The 21,763-nt window shown below is 41.0% G+C and overlaps 2 protein-coding genes across 2 annotated transcripts; one reads left to right on the forward strand and one right to left on the reverse strand.

Annotated features, from left to right (window-relative positions):
- The first annotated feature begins 3,244 nt into the window (after positions 1-3,244).
- Positions 3,245-6,009, forward strand: ATP5F1E (ATP synthase F1 subunit epsilon). The gene is made up of 3 exons (XM_034787857.1): positions 3,245-3,396; positions 4,064-4,190; positions 5,850-6,009. Exons 1-2 carry the CDS (start codon positions 3,365-3,367, stop codon positions 4,185-4,187), a joined length of 156 nt encoding a protein of 51 aa, XP_034643748.1. The 5' UTR covers positions 3,245-3,364; the 3' UTR covers positions 4,188-4,190; positions 5,850-6,009.
- A 5,310-nt stretch (positions 6,010-11,319) lies between these two features.
- Positions 11,320-17,692, reverse strand: TUBB1 (tubulin beta 1 class VI). The gene is made up of 4 exons (XM_034787855.1): positions 17,351-17,692; positions 14,735-14,843; positions 14,104-14,214; positions 11,320-12,461 (listed from the first exon to the last, which is right to left on the reverse strand). The coding sequence occupies exons 1-4, from the start codon at positions 17,405-17,407 to the stop codon at positions 11,377-11,379; spliced, it is 1,362 nt and encodes a 453-aa protein (XP_034643746.1). The 5' UTR covers positions 17,408-17,692; the 3' UTR covers positions 11,320-11,376.
- Between the last annotated feature and the right edge of the window lie 4,071 nt (positions 17,693-21,763).

The raw sequence follows: 21,763 nt of genomic DNA on the forward strand, positions 1-21,763 counted from the left end.
AGGATTGTCACAAACATAATAGAGGTGAGCATATTCCAATGCTTCCTGGTATCCTGCTCTTTTTCGTTCTGTCATGGGTACTACCTGTGCTTTCAGGCTGTTGGTTCAGTTTGTTGGGTTTGATATTGACTAATTGACACTCCCTCTGGCTGCTGTGCCCAAAGTGCTGAGTGTTCAGTAGAAAGAATTTGTATTTCTGTAGTAATAGGTTACTTTTTACATGCTGGAAAACTATTCCAACATGCCATGTATGCCTCATAAGTAAGAGACCAAAAATGACTTGCAAAAAACCAAGCAAGAAAATAAACACATCAAAGAAGATTGTTGGCTTCTTTTATAATAATTTTTGTGGAATTATTATAGGAGAAATTGTGAGATGTTTTTATTTTATAAAAGCTTTTAAAAATTAAGTTTGACTTCAACTGCTGCATTTGAGGTCAAGCAGTTGAGTAGACCCTTAAAAATCAGCAAATTAGTGGCTGAGGTGAAATGAGCTGGTCAAGTTCCATTCCATATATATGTGTCCACCTTAAACACGTACAGTAATCACTAGTGGCACTAATTGGAACCCTTGCTAGCAGTCTCAATGGAAAAGTCAAGTAGGGAATGTGCAGGGAGAGTGAACTCACCCTTCCAGACTTACAGGGTTTTCAGGCACACTGGTGTGGCAAAATGGACACGTTTTCACTTTTACTGCCTTTGCTGTGCGTGCTGTGTAACAGACTGTATCTGTGCATGAATAGATGTCTCTAGGACTGTGAATCTCACATCTTTCATCAGCGTTATCCACCAAGCTCAGGTTTGGACTCTGGGGAAGCTATGTTGTCATTCTTATCATGTATGGATTTTTTATTGTCATGGTTTTTAGACCAAGTGGAAGCTCTAGTGCATTTGGAAATGACCTGTTCTTTCCATGTAGAGGCTTCTGTGTGTGAGACAGACACACTAATAAGTTAATTGATATGTTTACTGGAGGGATTTGCCTAGTGGTGGTGTCCTGCTTCTCTCTGATGGAACGAAATAGGCTTTGCTTCCAACATGGACCTTTCAAATGCTGCTTTTCTGGCAACAGCTCTGAAACGATGAGAGAAAGAGGCTGGTTTTCAGATCATGCCCAGTTTAAATCCACCTCCACAGCACCGTCTCTGCCCCTTCCCAGGACTCCTGCGCCGGGAGCAGGCCAGCATGAATATATCATCTCAGAAGGCAACCAGCAGTAAATCTGCTTGAGGCTTCACGTCATAGTGGAGCCACTTCGCATTTGAGAAGTTTCCTTTAAAGGCATTCCAAGGGGCAGTCTCTGCTGAGGAAATTTTTGCAGTGTAGCTTCTATGGAGACAAACTGCAGCATAGCTCAGAATAGCCATGGAAGAACAGAGCATCTGCATGGATTGCACAGGTCTTCAGGGATTCCCTTACACCCATGTTGATCCAAGAGGATCCATAATTTGTTGTTTTGTTTTTGGGGTGGGGGACTCACATGCACATACCTCAGTGGAACAATTCAATGGGTCTGATCCAAGGCCCATAGAAGTAAATGAAATGACTCCCATTGATTTACATGAGCTTTGGCTCAGGCTCCATAAGGGAGGCTCAGAGATTCATCCTCAAACTTCTGACCTTCAATTTGCAGGAGGGCATGCTTGGGTCCATCATTTTTTTAATTATTGTTGTTATATATGTAAAGTAACCCACCATTTTCAGGCCACTGTAGAAAATGATTAGATTGGGTTTCTGGTTAGTGATATATATTTTCCCTCCTTTTCCATGTCTATGTTTAGGCAAATTATGGGTATAGTTTTCAGGAGTATACAAATATAAAAAAGACAGTTTTCTTTTGTTGTATCTAAAGGAGGACCCTTTTAAAGCCTCACTTTCCCAAGGATGAGGTCTCAGTGATGGTGGGAGAATTTTAGGGTCTGCAGACACCTTTGCTAACAATTTTCAGCTCTTCAAATATGATTATCTTGGTATGGATTATGTGCATTTTATAAAAGCATATTCTCAGATGTTTGCTTCAGCTATGTTTTAGTCAGTTGTAACCTAAAACCTACTGAAAGGTGTTATATAAATGTAAGATGTCATTATGTGATGATGAATAAGACCATCCACTGTTCTCCAGCCTTGTAGAAAATAATTAGGGTTTCCTTTCTGTTTATTTTGTCCTAACTTTTGGTGATTTTCAGGCAAGTTATTGGCAGTGGTTTTAGAAATGAAAAACCAAAGCCCTGATCCTGAAACTGGTTCCCTTTAGACAGACCTCTGAACACATGTAGCACCCCATTAGTGTTTGGAACATTATGCAGATCAGAGGTCTGCCAGTCCAGAGACAGTTGCCAGGATTGGGGCTGTGGTGTCTAGGGTTAACAACAACCCCAGATTGTTGAACATTAAACATTTTCATAAAAATATAATCTTCAATGAACACAGACAACTTGAAACCCAGTCAGTTTCAAGAGAGTTCTGGAAGTGGTTCTGGATACCACACCTCCCCTCTCCTTACACCCCCTCCCTCAATTTTAGTGGTTTCTCTCTCTCTCTCTCTCTGGTTGCTGTGTTAAAGACCCACACAAAGCAACAGGAGGATATTCACAAGGCCCTGATCCTGTGCTGTTCCTTGTAGGTGGGCCTCTTATGTCTCTATGGAACCCTGAATCAGGTGCTAATTGGCTGTCGATCAGGAAGCGTGGAGCTGCCCCCAAAGCATTCTTGAATGCACCAAGAAACAGAAAGGGGGGCATGTTCTCCTCTCATCTCGTTCAGCCACACAGATCTTGGGGCAGCAGTAGGTGAGGCAGATTTCAGCCAGAAGGGTGGCGGTTGAGGTTAACGATGCCAGGCAGGGGTTATCGTGCTCCCACAACCTAGTCAGGGCTCTGGAGGTGGATTGAGCGGGACTGGGGGGTGCCCCACTCGGGGCTAGCGCTGGGTGCAAACCCCGGGCTGCTTTGGCAGCCCCGCGGTGACTGGCTCGGCCTGGGTGAGATTTCAGGCCCCAAGGCAAGGGGCTGCCTGCAGGGGCGCGGGACGCGCCATGGACCCGTGGTGGGTGGGCGGTGACACAGGAGCCACTTCCCCGCACCGCTGCACTGCCAAACCCTGCAGCAAATGGGGTGAGGGGCGGCGCCAGGTCACTCCGCACTCTGATTGGCGGCACAGAGGAATCCGGGTGGTGATTGGTGGGAACAGTTCGTTGGCTGCGATTGGCCGAGTTCCTTGAGGGGATGTAAGCGTTGATTGGCGAAATGGGGCGGCTTCTGATTGGTTACCGGCGAGTTCCTTGGCCTTTCCTGTTCCGGTGCGCGCTGACCTTGGAGCTGGCGGGTCCCGGCTGTTTGCTCCCTGAGGCCCCGGAACCGCAGCCATGGTGGCGTACTGGAGACAGGCCGGTGTCAGGTACCGGCTGCTCGCGCCCAGCCCGCGCCTGCCTCATACCCCCGTCTCCTGCCGGGGAGCGGCCGCACGGGGGCGCTGAGGCCTGGCTCGGAGGTGCCTCAGACGCTCGTGGGGCAGCGGCGCCTCAGTGTCCCTGAGCGGAGGGTCTCTAGCCCGGGACAAGGTGTGCGGTGTGGCCCTGGGCTGTAGCCGCCCGGGGTCCAGGCACGGCCGGGAGGAGGCCCCTGGGGAGCCGCGGTTGGGAGCCCAGCCTGGCCACTGCCAAGCTGGGGAGCGGCCCCGGCTCGTGGCACTGGAACGGATTCTATAGTGAGGTGCGGGAAGCCAGTGAACGAAACGAAACCCTGTATATGATGGAAGCAATCTCAAGCAAGGCGGTGCTGCCACGCCCCTAATTTCAGCACCCGTGGTCTGGTGGGGCCTAGGGCGAGAGCCTGTTCCCCCGTGTGATCACACCCACTGTCTAGCTCACAAGGCAGAGGAGGGCGCCTCGCTGGGAAGGGTGCTCTGCTGCAGGCCCTCACGTAGGGAACTGCCTAAAAACATGGCAGTGCAGTTGTTGGCAGCACCTTTGCCTGCTCCTGGCAGAGCTAGAGTCCCTGGAACTGATTATGTTAATTCTTGGGGCCCCACCTGATTTTTCATCCTGTTTATTTCCTCTTTTCAGCTACATTCGCTATTCCCAGATCTGTGCCAATGCTGTCAGAGCAGCGATGAAACCACAATACAAAGCTGAGGCAGAAAAAGCTGCTGGGGCCACTATAAAAATAGTGAAGCCTAAAAAGGAGTAAGATGTAAGTAAATAGTATGGGAAGGGTTTTTTGGATCCCTTATTATAGGTTCCTAACTTCTTCTCACAGTGAGTGATATTGAGGAATCCTCTCATATTACCTTTCAGGTTAACAGCAATCTCAAACCTGCAGGTAGCTTGTACACTGTGTGGAAAGTGTAGCCCAGATCTTGGTGCATAAGACTGGTTGCGTAGGCTATTGAGTAGCATGTTGAGTGTAGATTTCTCAGACTACCGGTTGGCTCAGGGATAGGAGGAAACTATTTAATTTCAGCTCAGTAAAATGAGATCCTCTCAGCCTTCAAACAAGAGCTTAGGTTGTGTGGACTTTGAGCTCTATATGTGTCTGGGTCAAACTGTTACAGGCGGCTTAAAAGCTTTTAGCTTGAATAGCTGTCTTTTTTTTTTTTTCTTGTTTTTTAGAGTTCCTCCACTTCATTTGAACAAGACCAAGCGATTGATTTGGTCCCTGAACTGTGCCGCCCCACCCCACCCCACCACCCAACCTAGCACACAGAGCCAAAGTTGATTCCTAAATAACTCTTCCCCAGATGGTTAACAGGCAACTTAATCTCATCTACATTGTTTTTCTGTTGAGCAAATGTTTTGTGCTTGTGAAAGGTGGATACTATTTGTCCCTTCACTTGTAAGGACATGTACACTGCAAACAATTAAAGAGGAGTCTTTCCAGATATCTATGGACTGGAATGACTATGGATGAGAAATCTAGTGTGTACCTGTTGGTTTAGCCTGGCTAGTCAAAACAGACCAAAGACTATATGAAGTCATGTGACTAGAACTGCAGTCTAGTGGAGATACTTATCTTTCTCAGTAAAGGTACCATATTTTTCTTCAGCATCATGGCCAAAAGTCCCATTGTATTTATGTTGATAGGAACCATGTCTGTATAGTGTGACTCTTCAAGAAGTTGGAGCAATATTATCTAAAAATTTGCAGATAAAGGTAAAAACTGAGATACAAACTTAAGTAGGATCATCTGTTACAAATGTTGACAAAGTAAATAACTTCAGACTTCTTAGTGTTTTTCTGTCCTCTGAACACACAGGGCTAGATTTACAAATGGGGGCACTCACTTGGGAGGTGGGAGCTCCTAGTTTGAATTCCTGAATTGGAGTGGAATTTGAACAGGTGACTGTCCTAACCACTCAGCTGTCAGATATTCATGGGTGGGTCTCTTTATGTTGAAGCTGTTCCATGTTGAATAAATCATTGTTCATTGAGCTAGGGAGAGAGAAAGTAACTCTCTCTAGTTCAGTGGTTAGGGTATTTAATGGGATGTGGGAGAGTCATGTTCAAGTCCCTGCTCCAAATCAGGGATTCAAACCTGGATCTTACCTCCCAGGTGAGAGGATTTACCAGCCAGCCCCCAAAATTGCTGTCTGTTTGTGAATGTAGCCCGAAGTAATGAATTTCTCAGGGGCCCTTCAGTCTAGTCTTTCTCTACCACAAGGATGACCACTGGGTGAGGAGGCTTAGCAGTTCTAAAAATACAGGGCAGAACCTTTGCACTTGAACTGAGACAACTCTTTTCCCACCCCCATTATGAATAAATACTACTCTTTTGTTTAGAAACACACTGCAAAAGCTAACATCCTGTCTCCTTACCGCAAATGACTTATTACATTCTTTAAATCTCTCATAGGATTGTCCCCGTGATGAACTGTATGGACAAAATATCAAGTGAAGACAAGGTCATGGGTCTGAAGATGTGCAATGTAGTCTCTTCGTGTTAGCTATAAAATCTGTCTGCATGTGTAAGTCAACATGCTAATAAACTGAGCTTCTAGTTCACCATGACCATAGCAGCTATTGTGGTTTCTCTTTGAAAGCATGAGTTACTATCTTGGGTAGGGGCATTTACTTTTACTTTTGTGAGAGAGACAAATCGTTAGACTTTTTCTTAAAGGAAATTTGAGTGGCTTTTATGTTGGAAATTAATGCGCCATCTAGTCTAGATGGCTTAGTTACTGCAAAAGAGTAAAATGGTGAATTTGAGGAGTTTAATAAAAGCTGAGAGGGGAAGAATTGTTGGGTTTTTTGTTTTGTTTTTTTAAGTCAGACTACTCAACTACTTACCTTCCATGACTAATGAACATCTTGGAGACTGGTATTCAATCTTTACAAAAAGCCGTCTATCTCCTTTGAGGCACTCACAATAAACTTGTTCTGTGATACACCTTCACTCCCAACAAGTCTACTACCAAAACCCAGGGATACCAAAGTTGACATTCCTGGTATTTTGAAAGTGTAAAAAAAAAAAAAAAAACATGAGGGAAAAAATAAAGGCACAAATTCAGGTTCTTCATAGGTTACCTTTAGGAGTTGATGTTCCCAATTCACTGCAAGCATTAAACAAACTTCTACATTCAAAAAATGGTAAATTTTTGGACAGATTAACAGTTCTAAAATGTGATAGCTAAAGACCAAATCTCTCTCTGAAGATTATAGCTTACTTCAACTTAACACCCGTTACAGTCTTCTATTGACAAGTGTCATAGCTGTGTATGGAAAGAAATGGAAATTATTCCATTAGGGTACTTTAGCTTCCTCTGAAGGAATTTCATATGTTGAACAATACTCTCATACCTTGGTCTGAAGGGAGCTCTCCTGTTTCTCTGGATTGTCCTAAAGGGTGTTCATAAGTAGCAGTAACACCATTACTGTTTCTGAGTTTGGCACCAGCAGGGTGTCCTCTTTCCCAGAATGCCTGCACAGAGCAAGGGGGCAGGGAAAGGGGCCTTTTCTCTGCAAACTCCAAGGAAGCCCCTTTCGCTCCATAGATATCTACTTCCCAGGTTGTTCAGCAAGTGAGGTCAGGATTGAGGTAATGTGTGTGGCCCTAAGAACTGTTCCTTGCTGAAAAGTCCCTTAAAAACCTCTGCAAGGAAGCAGAAAATTCTAGTACTACTTAAAAAGAAAAAAATAAAAATTCCAGGCATGCTCTTGAAAACACAAGAATTTTACCAAATTGAATATTTTTAAAAAATAATTGCAATGTGGAAATGATTCAAGCTCATAGACTTTGAGGTCAAAAGGGCTCATCATCATCTAGTGCTAGTCTGACCTGCACACTGCAGGCCATAGAGCCTCACCCACTCCTGTAATAGACCCGCAACCTCTGGCTGAGTTACTGAAGTCCTCACATCATGATTTAAAGACTTCAAGTTAGAGAATCCACCATTTATAGTAGTTTAAATATGCAAGTGAGCTGTGTCCCATGTTGCAGAGAAAGGCAAAAAAAAAAAAACCAGGGTCTCTGCCAATCTGACCCAGGGGAAAATTCCTTCCCTGAGACTATCCCTTTTAAAATAGTCAAAATTGAGGGAATCTATAAACTATCTTTGCTGATAAAAGTCCACTTTGAAATAACATTGTAAAAGTTTTGCCTGGGATTTTCAAAAGAGCCTAAGTGACTATTTAGGTACACTGGGACTTGTGCTTCTAAGACCCTCGCTTGCTTTTTAAAATCTCACCCTTTTTTTTTTTCCCCTTGAAATTTAAGCAACAATCACAGTTAAACTCTACTCAAACACTGGAAAATTATGGGTATCTTGTACATGGTATTTTTTGCCACACTTGCTGAATCTTTCTTCAAGGTTGGTATGTTTTATGGGGCAGTTAGAAAGAGGTTATGGGGAGGAGGTTTCCATAGTGGTTGAGTGGCCCTACCATCTATCAGCCAACCTTTTCATTGTAGTTACAGGAAACAATAAGAACCCACAGTGTTCCAGTAGAAGGTGACAAAACATGAATTTGACTAATAAAGTGCATCTCATGGTTTTTTTTGTTACTGAAATCACGACTCTGACAACCCCAGTACTAAGTACAGTGCCCGAGGGTTTGTTTGGTACCATTCGATTACTATCCCTTCCCCCAGTGTCTAGTTGTGTAGCTTCTAAAGATACAAGTACTGTATATAAATGTAATAACATCTAATGCTCTGATCCCATCTTTAACACTTAAACGTTCATCAGCACTCACACATTATTGTGTGGGCAGAATAACAGGAAGTTGGGGTATGCACCACAACCAATTCTATGGGTCATTTCTTGTAAATTGACAAAGTGTTACTATTGTCATTACTGTAGGTCAAAGGATAGGATACTCAAATATGTTCACCAAAAATAGAGCGGTATGGGAGTAGAGGGGAAATAGCAAACAGCAAAGAGGTCTCACAGTTAGAATGTGGCTCTCCCAACTACTGCGGACTGTATGGCCCACAACTTTGCTAGCCTATCTTAATTCAGATGAAGTATATACGAGCCATCTAAGATTCTGACTTCATTCAGCTATTCCTGTTTGCATATAATGATAGGGAAATGGAAATAGCATATGCAGTATTGTCACTAAGTCGAATAACTAGTTTTCATGAAATGGCAGCACCTTTAAAAAGAATTCACAGTGTCATTGAGGCTTTCATACTCCTAACTTGTTACTTATCTCTTTGCTACAGGAGTCCTTTCAAAGTTAATCATTCAGCAACAGAATATGTGAGCTATGTAATATTGTCCAAGTTTAGTTATACAGAATAGCTGGGTCACTGGGCGTGTTCACTTGTATGACCAGACTAATGCAACTGAAGTGTCAAGCATTTTGATCTGGACAATAAACAAATCTCAAACAAGTTTTTAATGTTCTTGGCTCCTTGTATTTGAATTTTTTACAGAAGAAAAAGTTACCTTAAAGGCATATATAAACTTCAGAGTGCTGCTTGGCTTGTAATACAGTTATCTAGACAAAGTTCAAGTTCCATTTCTCAAAACAGAAGGCCAAAGAGTAGCGCTCTAGATGTGACAGAGGAGGTCATTGCACAAATGAAGTACTGCAGGAGAATCTGTTCCTTGGAGTCTTTCAGTATAACCTAAGCTGTGATTCAGAAGAGTAATGCTACAGATTGGCAAAAAGAACAGGAGTACTTGTGGCACCTTAGAGACTAACAAATTTATTAGAGCATAAGCTTTCGTGAACTACAGCCCACTTTTTCGTGGGCTGTAGTCCACGAAAGCTTATGCTCTAATAAATTTGTTAGTCTCTAAGGTGCCACAAGTACTCCTGTTCTTCTTTTTGCGGATACAGACTAACACGGCTGCTACTCTGAAAGCTACAGATTGGGTTTCTGAGTTGGGAGTGAGTATGAGTGATAAAGTTTAGTGCTCAGAGAGAAACACTTTGGCTGGGATTTTCCAAACAGCCTAAAACCTTTTCTAGCTTAGGATGTAAATGCGTGATGTTTGCTAATATGTGCTAGCTAACATGTTTGAAAAGCCTAATGTAGACAAGACACACTGTGTTCAATGTACTGATCAAACTGGGTTAAAGTTGCGATTCCTCCCAAGTCATTGAGACTTGTGCACCTAAATCAGGCTCATTTGAAAATCTCACCTTTTGTTTTTAATGACCCTTTTCTGACAGAGGGAATGCTGTGGACTACGTTGTCTGCATTTGACGCAAGAGACTCTTATAAATAGGTCAGACCTGGCTCTTCCACAGATAACTGGCTCAATTGCCTTATTTCCCAGATAAGTAGTAACCAAGTTTTGTGGTTTGGGCTGAGAAAAATAAATGTCTCTTTTATCCATCATAGTGGGGATTGAGTAATCTACATATGTAGTCATAAGCCATTTGCATAGCAAGACTTATTTAAGTGACCTTGCCATTCACCTCTCACTGGAAGAGAATGTAGTCAGTTGCGTTGGTACAGCCCATAAAAAGATAGATGAAATCACATTTTTAAAAATACTTTCAGAACATACACAACTGAACTATGATTCTATAGTTGATTCTAATATCCAGTGGCTGTAAGATTTTAAAGTGTCCATGTGTTAAGTGGAATTGCATATTAATGGAACTTGCATTCATCTTTTAAGGTTCTACCCTAGAAAAGGTTAATTATTTCATCTCCAAGCAAGTGGCAAAGTTAGAGCTTGAAAGGATGGGAAATAAATGACCTAACAATTTTGTCTTTTCTTTTTATTTTAAATAATGCATAACTTAAAAAAGCTCAAATTTGTCTGGAACATAAACATTTGTTTTGTATGAGATTTAACTTTTAATGAAGCACATTCGATAGACAAGGAAAAATATTTTCAAAAAAGTTTTGTAAAGTAGTTAGAAATTATTTGAGTAAACTGTTACATATTCGTTTAAAGTGAGGGAATGATCAGGAAACATCAAAACACCACAGTAATAATTGCTATATTATAGTGTTGAATGGATAACACCACCACAATGGCTAGCAACAGGATCGGTCTTTGAGTGAGATGCATTGTTGTTTTTAACTTTCCTAAATTTTGTAAACTGAATTGTGACATTGGGATTACATCTCAAACTAGCTGCAAACCATTCTATTTAGTTCATTGTATGAAACAATAAGAGGGAAAGTTATAAATACCCTATATAAAGGGAGAGGGAGGGCACCAAAATAAACTTCTAGATAAAGTTCACAAAACTGAGCTAATATAAACCACTCTAAATATTTAATTGAAGATGAAATATAAAAACATTGTGAATACAAAAAAAATCTTCCATAATATAAAACAAAAAGAAAGTGATTCTATTGGTTAATACTCTTTCAGTCTGTTAAGAAAAGTTTTAGAAGGTACCTTAAAACTTTTTTCTACACTCCTTAACAGATACTGATTCAACTTGATGATTGGAGTGCAGAACAAAATAGGTACATACTGTTATAACCTGATGGGTAAATACACATGTATGCTTCTAAAAATCACAAATTCCCAAATGAAAAACCTAAATCCGCATTTACCTGAGAATAAATAATTGTTATGACAGTTTAGACCATATTACACCAACACTCATTGTCATGACTTTTGTCACACACAACACACTGCTACATTCAGAATCTGACTATACCATTCTAAAAGCTAGTAAATTGTGAAGATGGCTGACCACAGTACAACTTGCTCTCATGGTTGTTATTTTTGTGGGGTTTGCTGTACCAGACATTGTTTATGAGGAAAAGGCACCATGGGTGTTAATTTCAGCGTCACTATACTTCATACTCGTATATACATTGGATATGCTTTGGTTTAATATAGAAAAAAGTAGATACTTTTAAGAGTTCTCCCTTCAGATACGTAGGTGAGTATTACTGCTTTTTTTTTTTATAGAGGACGTACATTCAATAAGTGTTCTTGTATAGCGTTCTGATATTAAAAATCTTTTTCATCTGTTTCTTGTTCTTGGCTAACTTCCACTTCTACCTCTTTATATTCATCTACCTCTACTGTGGCATCCTGATACTGTTGATACTCAGACACCAAGTCATTGGTGTTGCTTTCTGCTTCAGAAAACTCCATCTCATCCATACCTTCTCCAGTATACCAGTGGAGAAATGCTTTCCGTCTGAACATAGCTGAGAACTGTTCAGAAACTCTAATGAAGAGCTCTTGGATGGCTGTGTTGTTGCCTATAAAGGTGGCTGCCATCTTCAGCCCTCGTGGTGGTATGTCACACACTGCCACTTTCACATTGTTAGGGATCCACTCCACAAAGTAGGCACTATTTTTGGTCTGGATAGCCAGCAACTGTTCATCCACTTCTCTGGTAGACATCTGGCCTCTGAAGATGCATGCCACAGTCAAATAGCGTCCATGACGAGGGTCACAAGCTGCCATCATGTTCCGTGCATCAAACATTTGTTGGGTAAGCTCTGGGACTGAGAGGGCTCTGTATTGCTGACTGCCTCGAGCTGTCAGTGGAGCAAAGCCAGGCATAAAGAAGTGCAAGCGAGGGAAAGGCACCATGTTCACAGCCAGCTTCCTCAGATCTGCATTGAGTTGACCAGGAAAACGGAATGAGGTGGTGACACCACTCATGGTCAGGGACACCAGATGGTTGAGGTCACCATAGGTGGGGCTGGGGAGTTTTAGGGTTCTAAAGCATATGTCGTACAGAGCTTCATTGTCAATACAAAAGGTTTCATCTGTGTTCTCTATCAGCTGGTGGATGGACAGTATTGCATTATATGGCTCTACCACTGTGTCTGATACTTTGGGTGAAGGCACTACGCTGAAAGTATTCATAATCCTATCAGGGTATTCTTCTCTGATTTTGTTGATAAGGAGTGTGCCCATACCAGATCCTGTGCCTCCTCCAAGTGAGTGGATGAGCTGAAACCCCTGCAGACAATCACAGCTCTCACACTCATTCCTGACCACATCCATTACACTGTCAATCAGCTCAGCGCCTTCTGTGTAATGGCCTTTAGCCCAGTTGTTGCCAGCACCTGAATTACCTGTGAACGTAATTACAGAAAACCATCCACAAATGTAACAGGCCACATGTAAAAAGTCGTTAATAAGGACGCTGCCAAATATTGACAGATGTAGAAAGGCCATAGGACAAATGACATAGTGGAGAGACATCATAACTGCCCACAAATACAAAAAAAGATGTTCTAAAGAAGCCAGTGTCTAATCATTCCCATTAGCTAAGGAGTAATGTGCATTTGCTGAATCTGGGAAAACTCGGGTTGGAAAAACTCGAAATATGCAATTGCACACCTATCTTGCACATTCAGTTCGGGAAAGAGTCAACAAACTGATTTGTTTCCTCCAAAATTGTTATGAAGAAATGGAATTTCCTTATTTTGCTATTTATCTTCTTTTAAATTTTAACACAGTTCTGGTGTTAGTTGCTAAATTCCTAAATTCATACAAAATTACTACCATTTTCAATAGTAACCACAATTCTTTATTACATGCTGCTTACACACTCAAAGTTTCCAGTAGCACTAGAACAAGTTGCTGCATTTCAAATACAGACAAAAAGCAATTGGGAATTTATTAAACTTTTTCAGATACAAAATATCTATGGCTCATCCCTTTTGTGAACCTGGAACAGTTCCATGGTAAAACTCCTGTATCTTGATTTTCAATAACCCTCTAAATCTTTCCTTAATTGTAATACCCTAACTTTGTGTGACTAAAAATATTAAGAATGTTACTTATTCCGCAGTATGTTATATTTTGACTATGGCTTTATTGGCAAACTTTCCAATTTTAAAAAAAGGTTTTCTCTTCCATGTTGCTGTGAGAAAAGGAACCTACACACAACAGAGGAAATATGGACACTGACTATATACAAAGGGTTGTCAAATGCAAAAAGTTAACTGAGAAAAACAGAATTTTGAATCCGCTTATCTCTTCCAATCTTTGTAATTTTAGGTGTTAATTGCAACATTTTGCACACTATTTTCTAATTATTTGACTTCTTGACATTAAAAAGACAAATTCTGCCAAGATTTTGAAAAACTTGTTTTGAATAGGATGCGTTGCTTAGCTTGGCAGCTGGGATTTTAAAGACCCACTGGCATTTGTATATGTTTCTAAAACTTAGGTTTTGTATAAACCAGTTTTACAAAATCTGAAGGTACAATAAAAATGATTCCATTAAATATTTTGTTTTAAATTCCAGTGAAAACTGTTCTGTATTTTGTTTGTTTGTTTTGTTGTATTTTAACATTCCCAGGCATTTTGGGGAACCCAATCATTACAGTATTGCACTAGCTGAAGAAGGCTGAAAAGTTAAATTGACTTGTTTTAATTGAATTAAATACATACAGTAAATCAGAATTAATAGTGAAGAGTGAATCAGATTTGAAAAATTCAGTTTTAACACTTTAAGTTCTTATTACTATCCCAGACACAAACTTAAAAAAATGTATTGTGTATAATCTGTCTCCCTCTAACACTATTGTAGCAATTCTGTGTTGAGTGAATACTTTTTTGCTTTATGTAGGGATGCTTTTAAAAACAAGCAAACAAACAAAAACAATATATTTAAGGGAAACCCTGTGTTTGGGATTCTGGATCTGTCAACCTTCACAGTATCCCCATAATGTCCTATTTATATTATTAACAACATATTGCACATACCATGAATAAAATTGTCAGGTCGAAAGAGTGGGCCTATTTTGCTGGACCGTACACTGTCCATGGTTCCGGGTTCCAGGTCCACCAAGATAGAACGGGGCACAAACTTCTTGGCTGTGGCAAAAGGAAAGTAAGAATAAGTTGACAGGAAGCCAGGCAAAATCTTACCCCCGTCACATCACATCTCCTCAGTTTAAACATTTCAGTCAGCACATTCTACAAAAATTCTACATTCTGCAACAGAGCAAAGTGCAATCCATGCTATTGAACTGATAGTCCCTTTAGTAATTACAGAAGATCAACTAATGTCACAATCTGGAAAAACCCTCATTGGTCAGTCAACATTGGTCTCACTCCTGCAGTGCTTACAGGGAAAGCTTTTGTTGATTTCAGTGGGGGTTTTGATTTGTAAGAGCAAGTTAGGACTACACGACAGGAAGAGAAGATACAGGGTGGTATTTTCTAAAGCACCAAAGTGACTTAGGAGAACAATTCCAATTGGAGGCAATGGAACTTGTGCTCCTAAAACACTGACTTTGAAAATCCCACCCACCCACAGTATTTTTTATTTTAACCCTCCCATGCTGACTTTGTAATCTGCTTAACCAACCCATTAAAGACCCTGAGCACTTACAATGAGCTTCGTTGAAGTACACATTAATTCTCTCAAGCTGCAGTGGTGAATCACCGTGGTAGTTCCCAGTGACATCAATTCCATGTTCATCACTTATCACTTCCCAGAACTGAAAAAGGAAACAGGACTAAGTACAACCAAGTAAGCACTTCTTGAGTCCCACCATTTACCTATAAACACTGCCACAAGGGGGAAAGCATCTTGCCTAATACAAGCAGTCTAGTATGAAATGCATCAGAGACAATAACAAAACCAATAAGTGCTACACAAAAAGTCAACAGATACATGTTTACAGTTCTAGGCATCAACTGCGCAAGTTGGATTAAGAAGGGCATTATAGTCAATTGCAAGACTCTCATTGATTTTGAGGGAAGTAGCACCAGGCCCAGCCTGTATGATCATACACAGTAAGGGTCTTTTGAGGATTGGCCAGCACTAAAGTGAGTATGGAGGAATTCTAACTGACTCAGACAGGTTTACACATTACAGCCAGAACTTTGTCACCCTTTCATTAGGTGTAGCTTGCATACTTCACAATGCCAGGCGGATGGGACCAGTTAGCTACATAAGTGACCATTTCCACATGCAGTTGCGCACACAGTCCAAGTAACAGTGCATGTGCATTAGGTCTGCAGTTGTGTTTGGGTTTTTCTGAAGATGAAGACGAGTAGAATAAGGAGTCTGGCATAGAAATTGTCACAGATTCTGGGGATGCAGAGGCAGAAAATGCATTCAAGAGTTCAAGCTTGAGTTTACTTTCTAAGCCATTTCACTTTTCCTAATGAATCATATTTAATTTTAGTAATGCAGGTTTAGCGATGCACATTTGAGAGTGTTTGGATCTGGAGTGTGCGTCTGACCCATAACTATTCAAAATAAATACGGCTTTCTTGTAAGAGGCAGACTTGAAGGCAACATGCGCAGAGCATACAGGAACAGATCATCAAAAAACAAAATTAGTAAAACTCCTATCTAGCCCTCCATTCATAGCTCCAGCCCTGGCGTCTCTTATCTAAGCAGCTCACTACAGCAGTGTTAATGCAGTCACACCCGCTGTCATGAGCAGGCTATTTTAATTTTAAAGGTCTCTTGCCTTTAGCACACAACTTCATTTTAAATTTACAAATATAACATATCTAGATGACGGTGCTTATATAGTGTGAGCATTTTGCACCAACATTACTAGAGACCAGCAGTTTGCAGAGCAAAGTTTCTGAGTACGTGTGTATGTGTGAGAGAGGGAGTAAAGTATATACACCTTTAAAAAGCCACATTGACTTTTTCATTCAGAAAATATTTCCTCTCGGGTTAGTCCTGCATTTCCCAGGGAAAGAAGTCAGTGGGCATTGTGGATGGGCGAGAAATCCAGGCCCAGGCTTTCTGTTTTATTCATCTGCTAAAGAGCTTATTTTTCTGAATTGTCCCACGTCATTTTGATAGACTCCTACTTAAGAGAAAAACTCCTGCAAAAGTCATGCAACACAAACAGTATTTCTCCCATCACCTGTGCACACAATACATAATCATTTCCATCACAGCCTATGATATAGGTTTATGCTTAAATAATATTTCTTTCTTGACATACAAACAAAATAAGTTACAGTCACAAGTAATGGCAAGAACCTTAACACTAAGTGCTGACAAAAATCACCTAAAGCCCCTTGGCAGTAAAACTTCACGATACGTTGCAACCTCTTCATTAATATCATCCTCATCTAGATTGCTGCGAAGAGGTGTTTGCTGTCTATTTTTTATGCCATCTATCACTGCTGCATCTGTGTTAATGCTTGTATTTAATTAGAGGGGTAATTACTGTATAGCATTTTATGAGAAGGCTATTGAGACTCAAAGGTCATTGAAAAATTAGCCATCTTATACCCTATAATGTGCTTTAACAGCAATCTTTAGGAAGCTATTTCCAGGGTATGTATCTCTCTCTCTCTCTCTCTCTATATATATATATATATATATATATATAATCTCAAAACTAGTTGAAACAGTTTATTTAAGGATTTTTTTTAATTGCTTTTGGTCTGAACTCTGTGGTACTTGATGCAGTTGTTTTTGAGTTATGTAAATATAAATATACATTTATTTGTCTTTTGTAAGTGGAGTTTTAGACTGGACCTTAACTCCACTTTCTGTCAACCTGGGAAAATTCTACTCACTCATTTATCCAGGTCAAGTAGTTATATTTTTTTATGGTCACGTAAACCACCTTTTAAAATAAATTATTATGATCAACAGCATATTGAGTGTGGGGGTAATACATTATTTGTCTAGACTAGTATATTTGCATCAGAACTTTGCAAGTTACCTGCACACATTCCAATGTTTATTGACAGGATCGATTTCCCTTGAATGCTGATAATCTTCACCTAACCAAATCGTCACATAACTATTGCAGATGTTTTATGCTCAGCCCTTGCACTTGCTTGATGAAGAAGCCCGTCGCTATTACATTAAAACCCTCACCTTCACTGCTCATGCTTCTCAAGCTGCCTATGAACAGAACTCCATGATACCGCACATCAGTCCATATTTAATCACTCCTGTAGTGCCCATATTGTCCCAAATCATTTGCCACTAATGATGGTTACTGAAAACAATTCTCACCTTAGCTCCAATTTGGTTTCCACATTGGCCAATCTGAAGATGCACAATTTCACGCATTTTATGTAGACTGGGAAGATCAGCATCTACAGCCTGGCTCAGTCTCTGGAAGAAACCCTCTCTCTCCTGCAGTATCAGTTACAGCCACACTGGCCTCATTTCAAAAAGGGCCTTTTTTATACTGGTGACGGCGTCACTCAAACAAGCAGGGGAGTATCCAACTACACACGTTATGCTCATCTCCCTATTAACAAAGCCTGCACACATATAGGCAAAACTTCCATTCACTGGGATTTCTTCCTATGTATGGAATGTAAGATCAGACGTACGTTGCAGAGTATGTGGAGAGGAAGAATGTGCTTCTCCCTCAACTAATGTTAAGTCTGTGTGGAATGTGTCCGTTCAGAAACAGGCACTAAAAGTGCGTATATTCCATATTGAAGGAGTGCGGCTCTCTTATCTTAAGTCTGCTTTAGACACAGAGGCAAACAAATTCAAGCTGAATCCTCATCTGTTTGTGAAACGAAGGTGTGATTGTTAAATGCCACAGCCTCTCATCAGTCTTCAAGCAAAACTCCCATGGATTTCGATGAGAGCTCCATGCATGGATTGATCATGGGATATTGCCCATAACTCACTAAAATATAGACCCATCGCTACAATACAAATCCAAATGCAATACAATCCTGAGCAGCAATGAGGATGAAATCTAAACCTCTGCCAACACCAATGCTATTTACATCCCTAAAATGATGTTCTGAATCAGGGGTAGGCAACCTATGGCACGTGTGCCAAAGGCGGCACGCAAGCTGATTTTCAGTGGCACTCACACTGCCCGGGTCCTGGCCACCAGTCTGGGGGGGGGCTCTGCATTTTAATTTAATTTAACTTTAAATGAAGCTTCTTAAACATTTTAAAAACCTTATTTACTTTACATACCACATTAGTTTAGTTATATATTATAGACTTATAGAAAGAGACCTTCTAAAAATGTTAAAATGTATGACTGACACGCGAAACCTTAAATGAGAGTGAATAAATGAAGACTCAGCACACCACTTCCGAAAGGTTGCCGACCCCTGTTCTGAATAGAACTAGTATCCATGACTTTATAGCAATATTCTGTTTAAGAGAAAGAGCTTGAGTCCATAAGAATCAGCTGCTTTCGCCAGATGTTACACATAGGCCCCATAAAAACCATTGCTAATTTAGAGATGTGTGTGTGTTTCCTCACCACAATTAAGTTAAGGCAACATTCACACCCAGTAGTGCCCTTCAAGCATTAGGCCACTATCACAACTCAGCCACACTAATTCAATCCAACAACTTTATCAGCCTCAGGGCATAACACAAAGAAATGAAAAACCACTTGGCAGTGCACACCCTTAACTCTGACCTTAATAATGTAATGAAATTATCTTAAAAATTACAGTTTTAGCTTTTTCACCTACTATACCCCAGGCAGGGAAACAACCAAAGTCAATTACATACGCAACACCACTCTATTTTTGCCTTCATTTCTTTTGCCTGCACCTCACTCTCCCCAGTCCCTGCAACTATTTTATATTTTAACTTTGTAATTGTTAGTCACCCTATGAAGCACTTTGGGTTACAGGCTGAGGCAGAGCATGGGGTGTTTTGTTTTATTGTTATATATTGTCTTACTATAATCCATGTTACACTGCCATGAAGTACCGCACAGTTGAACAAGTCTGTTATGAAATCCTCCTTATACCACAGGGACATTACTGCCTCCCACGAGGAATTTGGCTAGAAAGAAAGACTAGTATGTACCATGGAATCTGCCATCAAAATAGAGGGGAAAAAGCCTGGCCCTATTGCAGTTACTGATAAAAATAGTGTTCCCAGGGAACACTGCAAATGCTTCATTGCATCAAAGACGTAACATAACTCCAACCAGTCCCATGACATAGGCATGTCCCCTGCAGATAGACACAGGTCTGGTATCTCAGAGCACCAGATGGCCCAGCCAGGACGCTTTTGTGAGTTTAAGATGGCTTCATTATACATTAGGCACGTAGTACACTTCAGTGACACTCGCCTTTCAGTTTCCAAGTAGGCCAGCGGAAAAGAACTGAAGAAACATTAAGAAGATGATTCCTTTCAATGTTTATTTTGAATAAACACACAAGACCAGCACAGTGGAAGACCTTGGCTCATTGAATGAGCTTCTAGTAATTTGTTTTATCACATTATGGAGCACTATAAATAAAAGAAGACAATCTAGAGGCCTCCTACCCCCCCCCCAACCCCGCAAAGGAATATCAGCCTAATCCAGACTTCCCCACCACAAAAGTAGTGTCAATCTTGCTAGCGACTAAAGAAAGAGCCAATATAAATAAGACCCAGAGCAAACAATGCTCCCAGAACTACTGTTTGCAGGGAATGGAGCACAACATCTATGTGCAAGCATCAGGCATAATGAGCCTTTTGCCCCTAGATCAACCCTCTCAACCCTTCACATGTCTGAGCATTATAATTCACCCAGTAATTAAGAATGATAGCAATAAGAGGCAGAATGAGCGCATTTCATTTGTTCTTTAGAATGGGGTAAGTGCATCATCTTTCAGCTGCAGAAGGTCCTCTAACCATTCTGTTTTAACAGGCAGGACGTTGTATCTAGATTATCATGTTCACCTACTGCATCATGGATATTTTCTAGAGCTGGAAGAACGATGGGAAAATTGTTTGTGAATTTTCCTTTGAATTGGAAAGCAAATTTGAATTTGGCAATATATATTTTCTGTTCACTGCCTGAAAACATTCAAACACTCAAATTCTACTGCTAGGACAGGGGTTCTCAAACTGGGGGGTCGGGACCCCTTGGGGAGGGGGGTCATGAGATTATTACATGGGGAGGGGGGGTCACACGTGGTCAGCCTCCACCCCAAACCCTGCTTTGCCTCTACCATTTATAATGCTGTTAAATATATATAAAAGTGTTTTTAATTTATGAGGGGTGGGGGGGTGTCGCTATCAGAGGCTTGTTATGTGAATGGGGTCACCAGTACAAAAGTTTGAGAACCACTGTGATAGGAATATTTGCACAATCTATTCTCAAGTGGCGCTTAATTACATCAGCCATGGCAAAGAACCAACAGTGCCTGACCAATGCATTTTTACTTACGCAGTTTGCATTGTAAATCATTACAATTAGCTAATGAGTGGCACCCAAGAACGAGTTGCTGAAGAAAGTGGCAGAATGGTTTTGAGTAACACACACATTTGAGTTTGTCACAATCTTTTTGAGAACAATTCCTGAGCAAAGAACAAAAAAAGTGAAAATAAATTATTCGCTGAGACTCATTCATTGTTAGTATATTTTTCGCTAAAGATAACCACCTGAACCCATTTGCCATGTTTAACAGCTTCGAAATACAGCTTGGATAAATTGTTGCCGGGGGCACAAAGTACCTTAATACCCTCAAATATGGAATTGTTTAACATGCACTTTTCTGTAATTCGTCGTCTTTATACAAACAACTCTGGTTTTTACCCTGGCATGCCTTGGCTGTTTGGCAATTTCAAGCCTGTTTAATGATACTAAGGCATTCCCTATCTGCCAATGTTGTACATGTGTTACCATTGATAAGCAGTGGATGTTTTCAAGTGATCAGCAGCTGTAGCATGCAGGAACATGGCTGAAGGGTTGCTTCTCTATAAATATAGTGACTTAGTTTAAGTGAATGTGACAAAGCGCAGGGGAGTGCTGTATTGGCCATTAATATTATCAGCCCACTCCATGTTTCCACTGTCTTTAATGTGAGTTACATAGTGGCAAGGCATAAAGATGCCTCTCCCCCCCCCCCCGCCCAGCATTGTAATGATTAGGACTAAGTGCACCTAATGCATCTTTCGCTTTTTTAAAACCTGTTTAGTTCTTGCAGAAGGCAATAGCCTCTCAGTCCTGGCGAGGCCTCTGTACAGAGCCACAAAATGGGTGCAGCGGTCAGTGCTAGCATACAAGCTACACCCTCTGGCCTCATCTGTGGCATGCCTGGATCACAACTGAGGAGAGGGAGAGGAGCGCACTACACTCAGTAAAGCTTCATTAATCCTTGGTTCAGTTGCGGACACTGCCAACAAGAACGTCGTTGAATATTCATTCTTATGATGGTGTTTTGTTTGGGGGGGAGGGGCTTTTTTATTTTTATTTTATTGTGATCAGACTGGACTGAAGCCAGCAAATAATTTGCCTTACAGGGCACAGAATGGCCACCAGCCTGTAACCAATTCTAGTCACAACCAAGCGGGGCCATAATGCCATTCCTGGGACTGTTACAAACCGTATTCAGCACTTCCATAGCATGTGGCATCTTCAAAGCCTTTTACAACATCTGTTGAAAGTCAAGCCACCATCTGTTCCACGTATAGCACGCAGGTCATGCTTCAACA

The sequence above is a fragment of the Trachemys scripta genome, chromosome 12, assembly GCF_013100865.1.
Source record: "Trachemys scripta elegans isolate TJP31775 chromosome 12, CAS_Tse_1.0, whole genome shotgun sequence".
NCBI classification, from domain to species: domain Eukaryota; kingdom Metazoa; phylum Chordata; order Testudines; family Emydidae; genus Trachemys; species Trachemys scripta.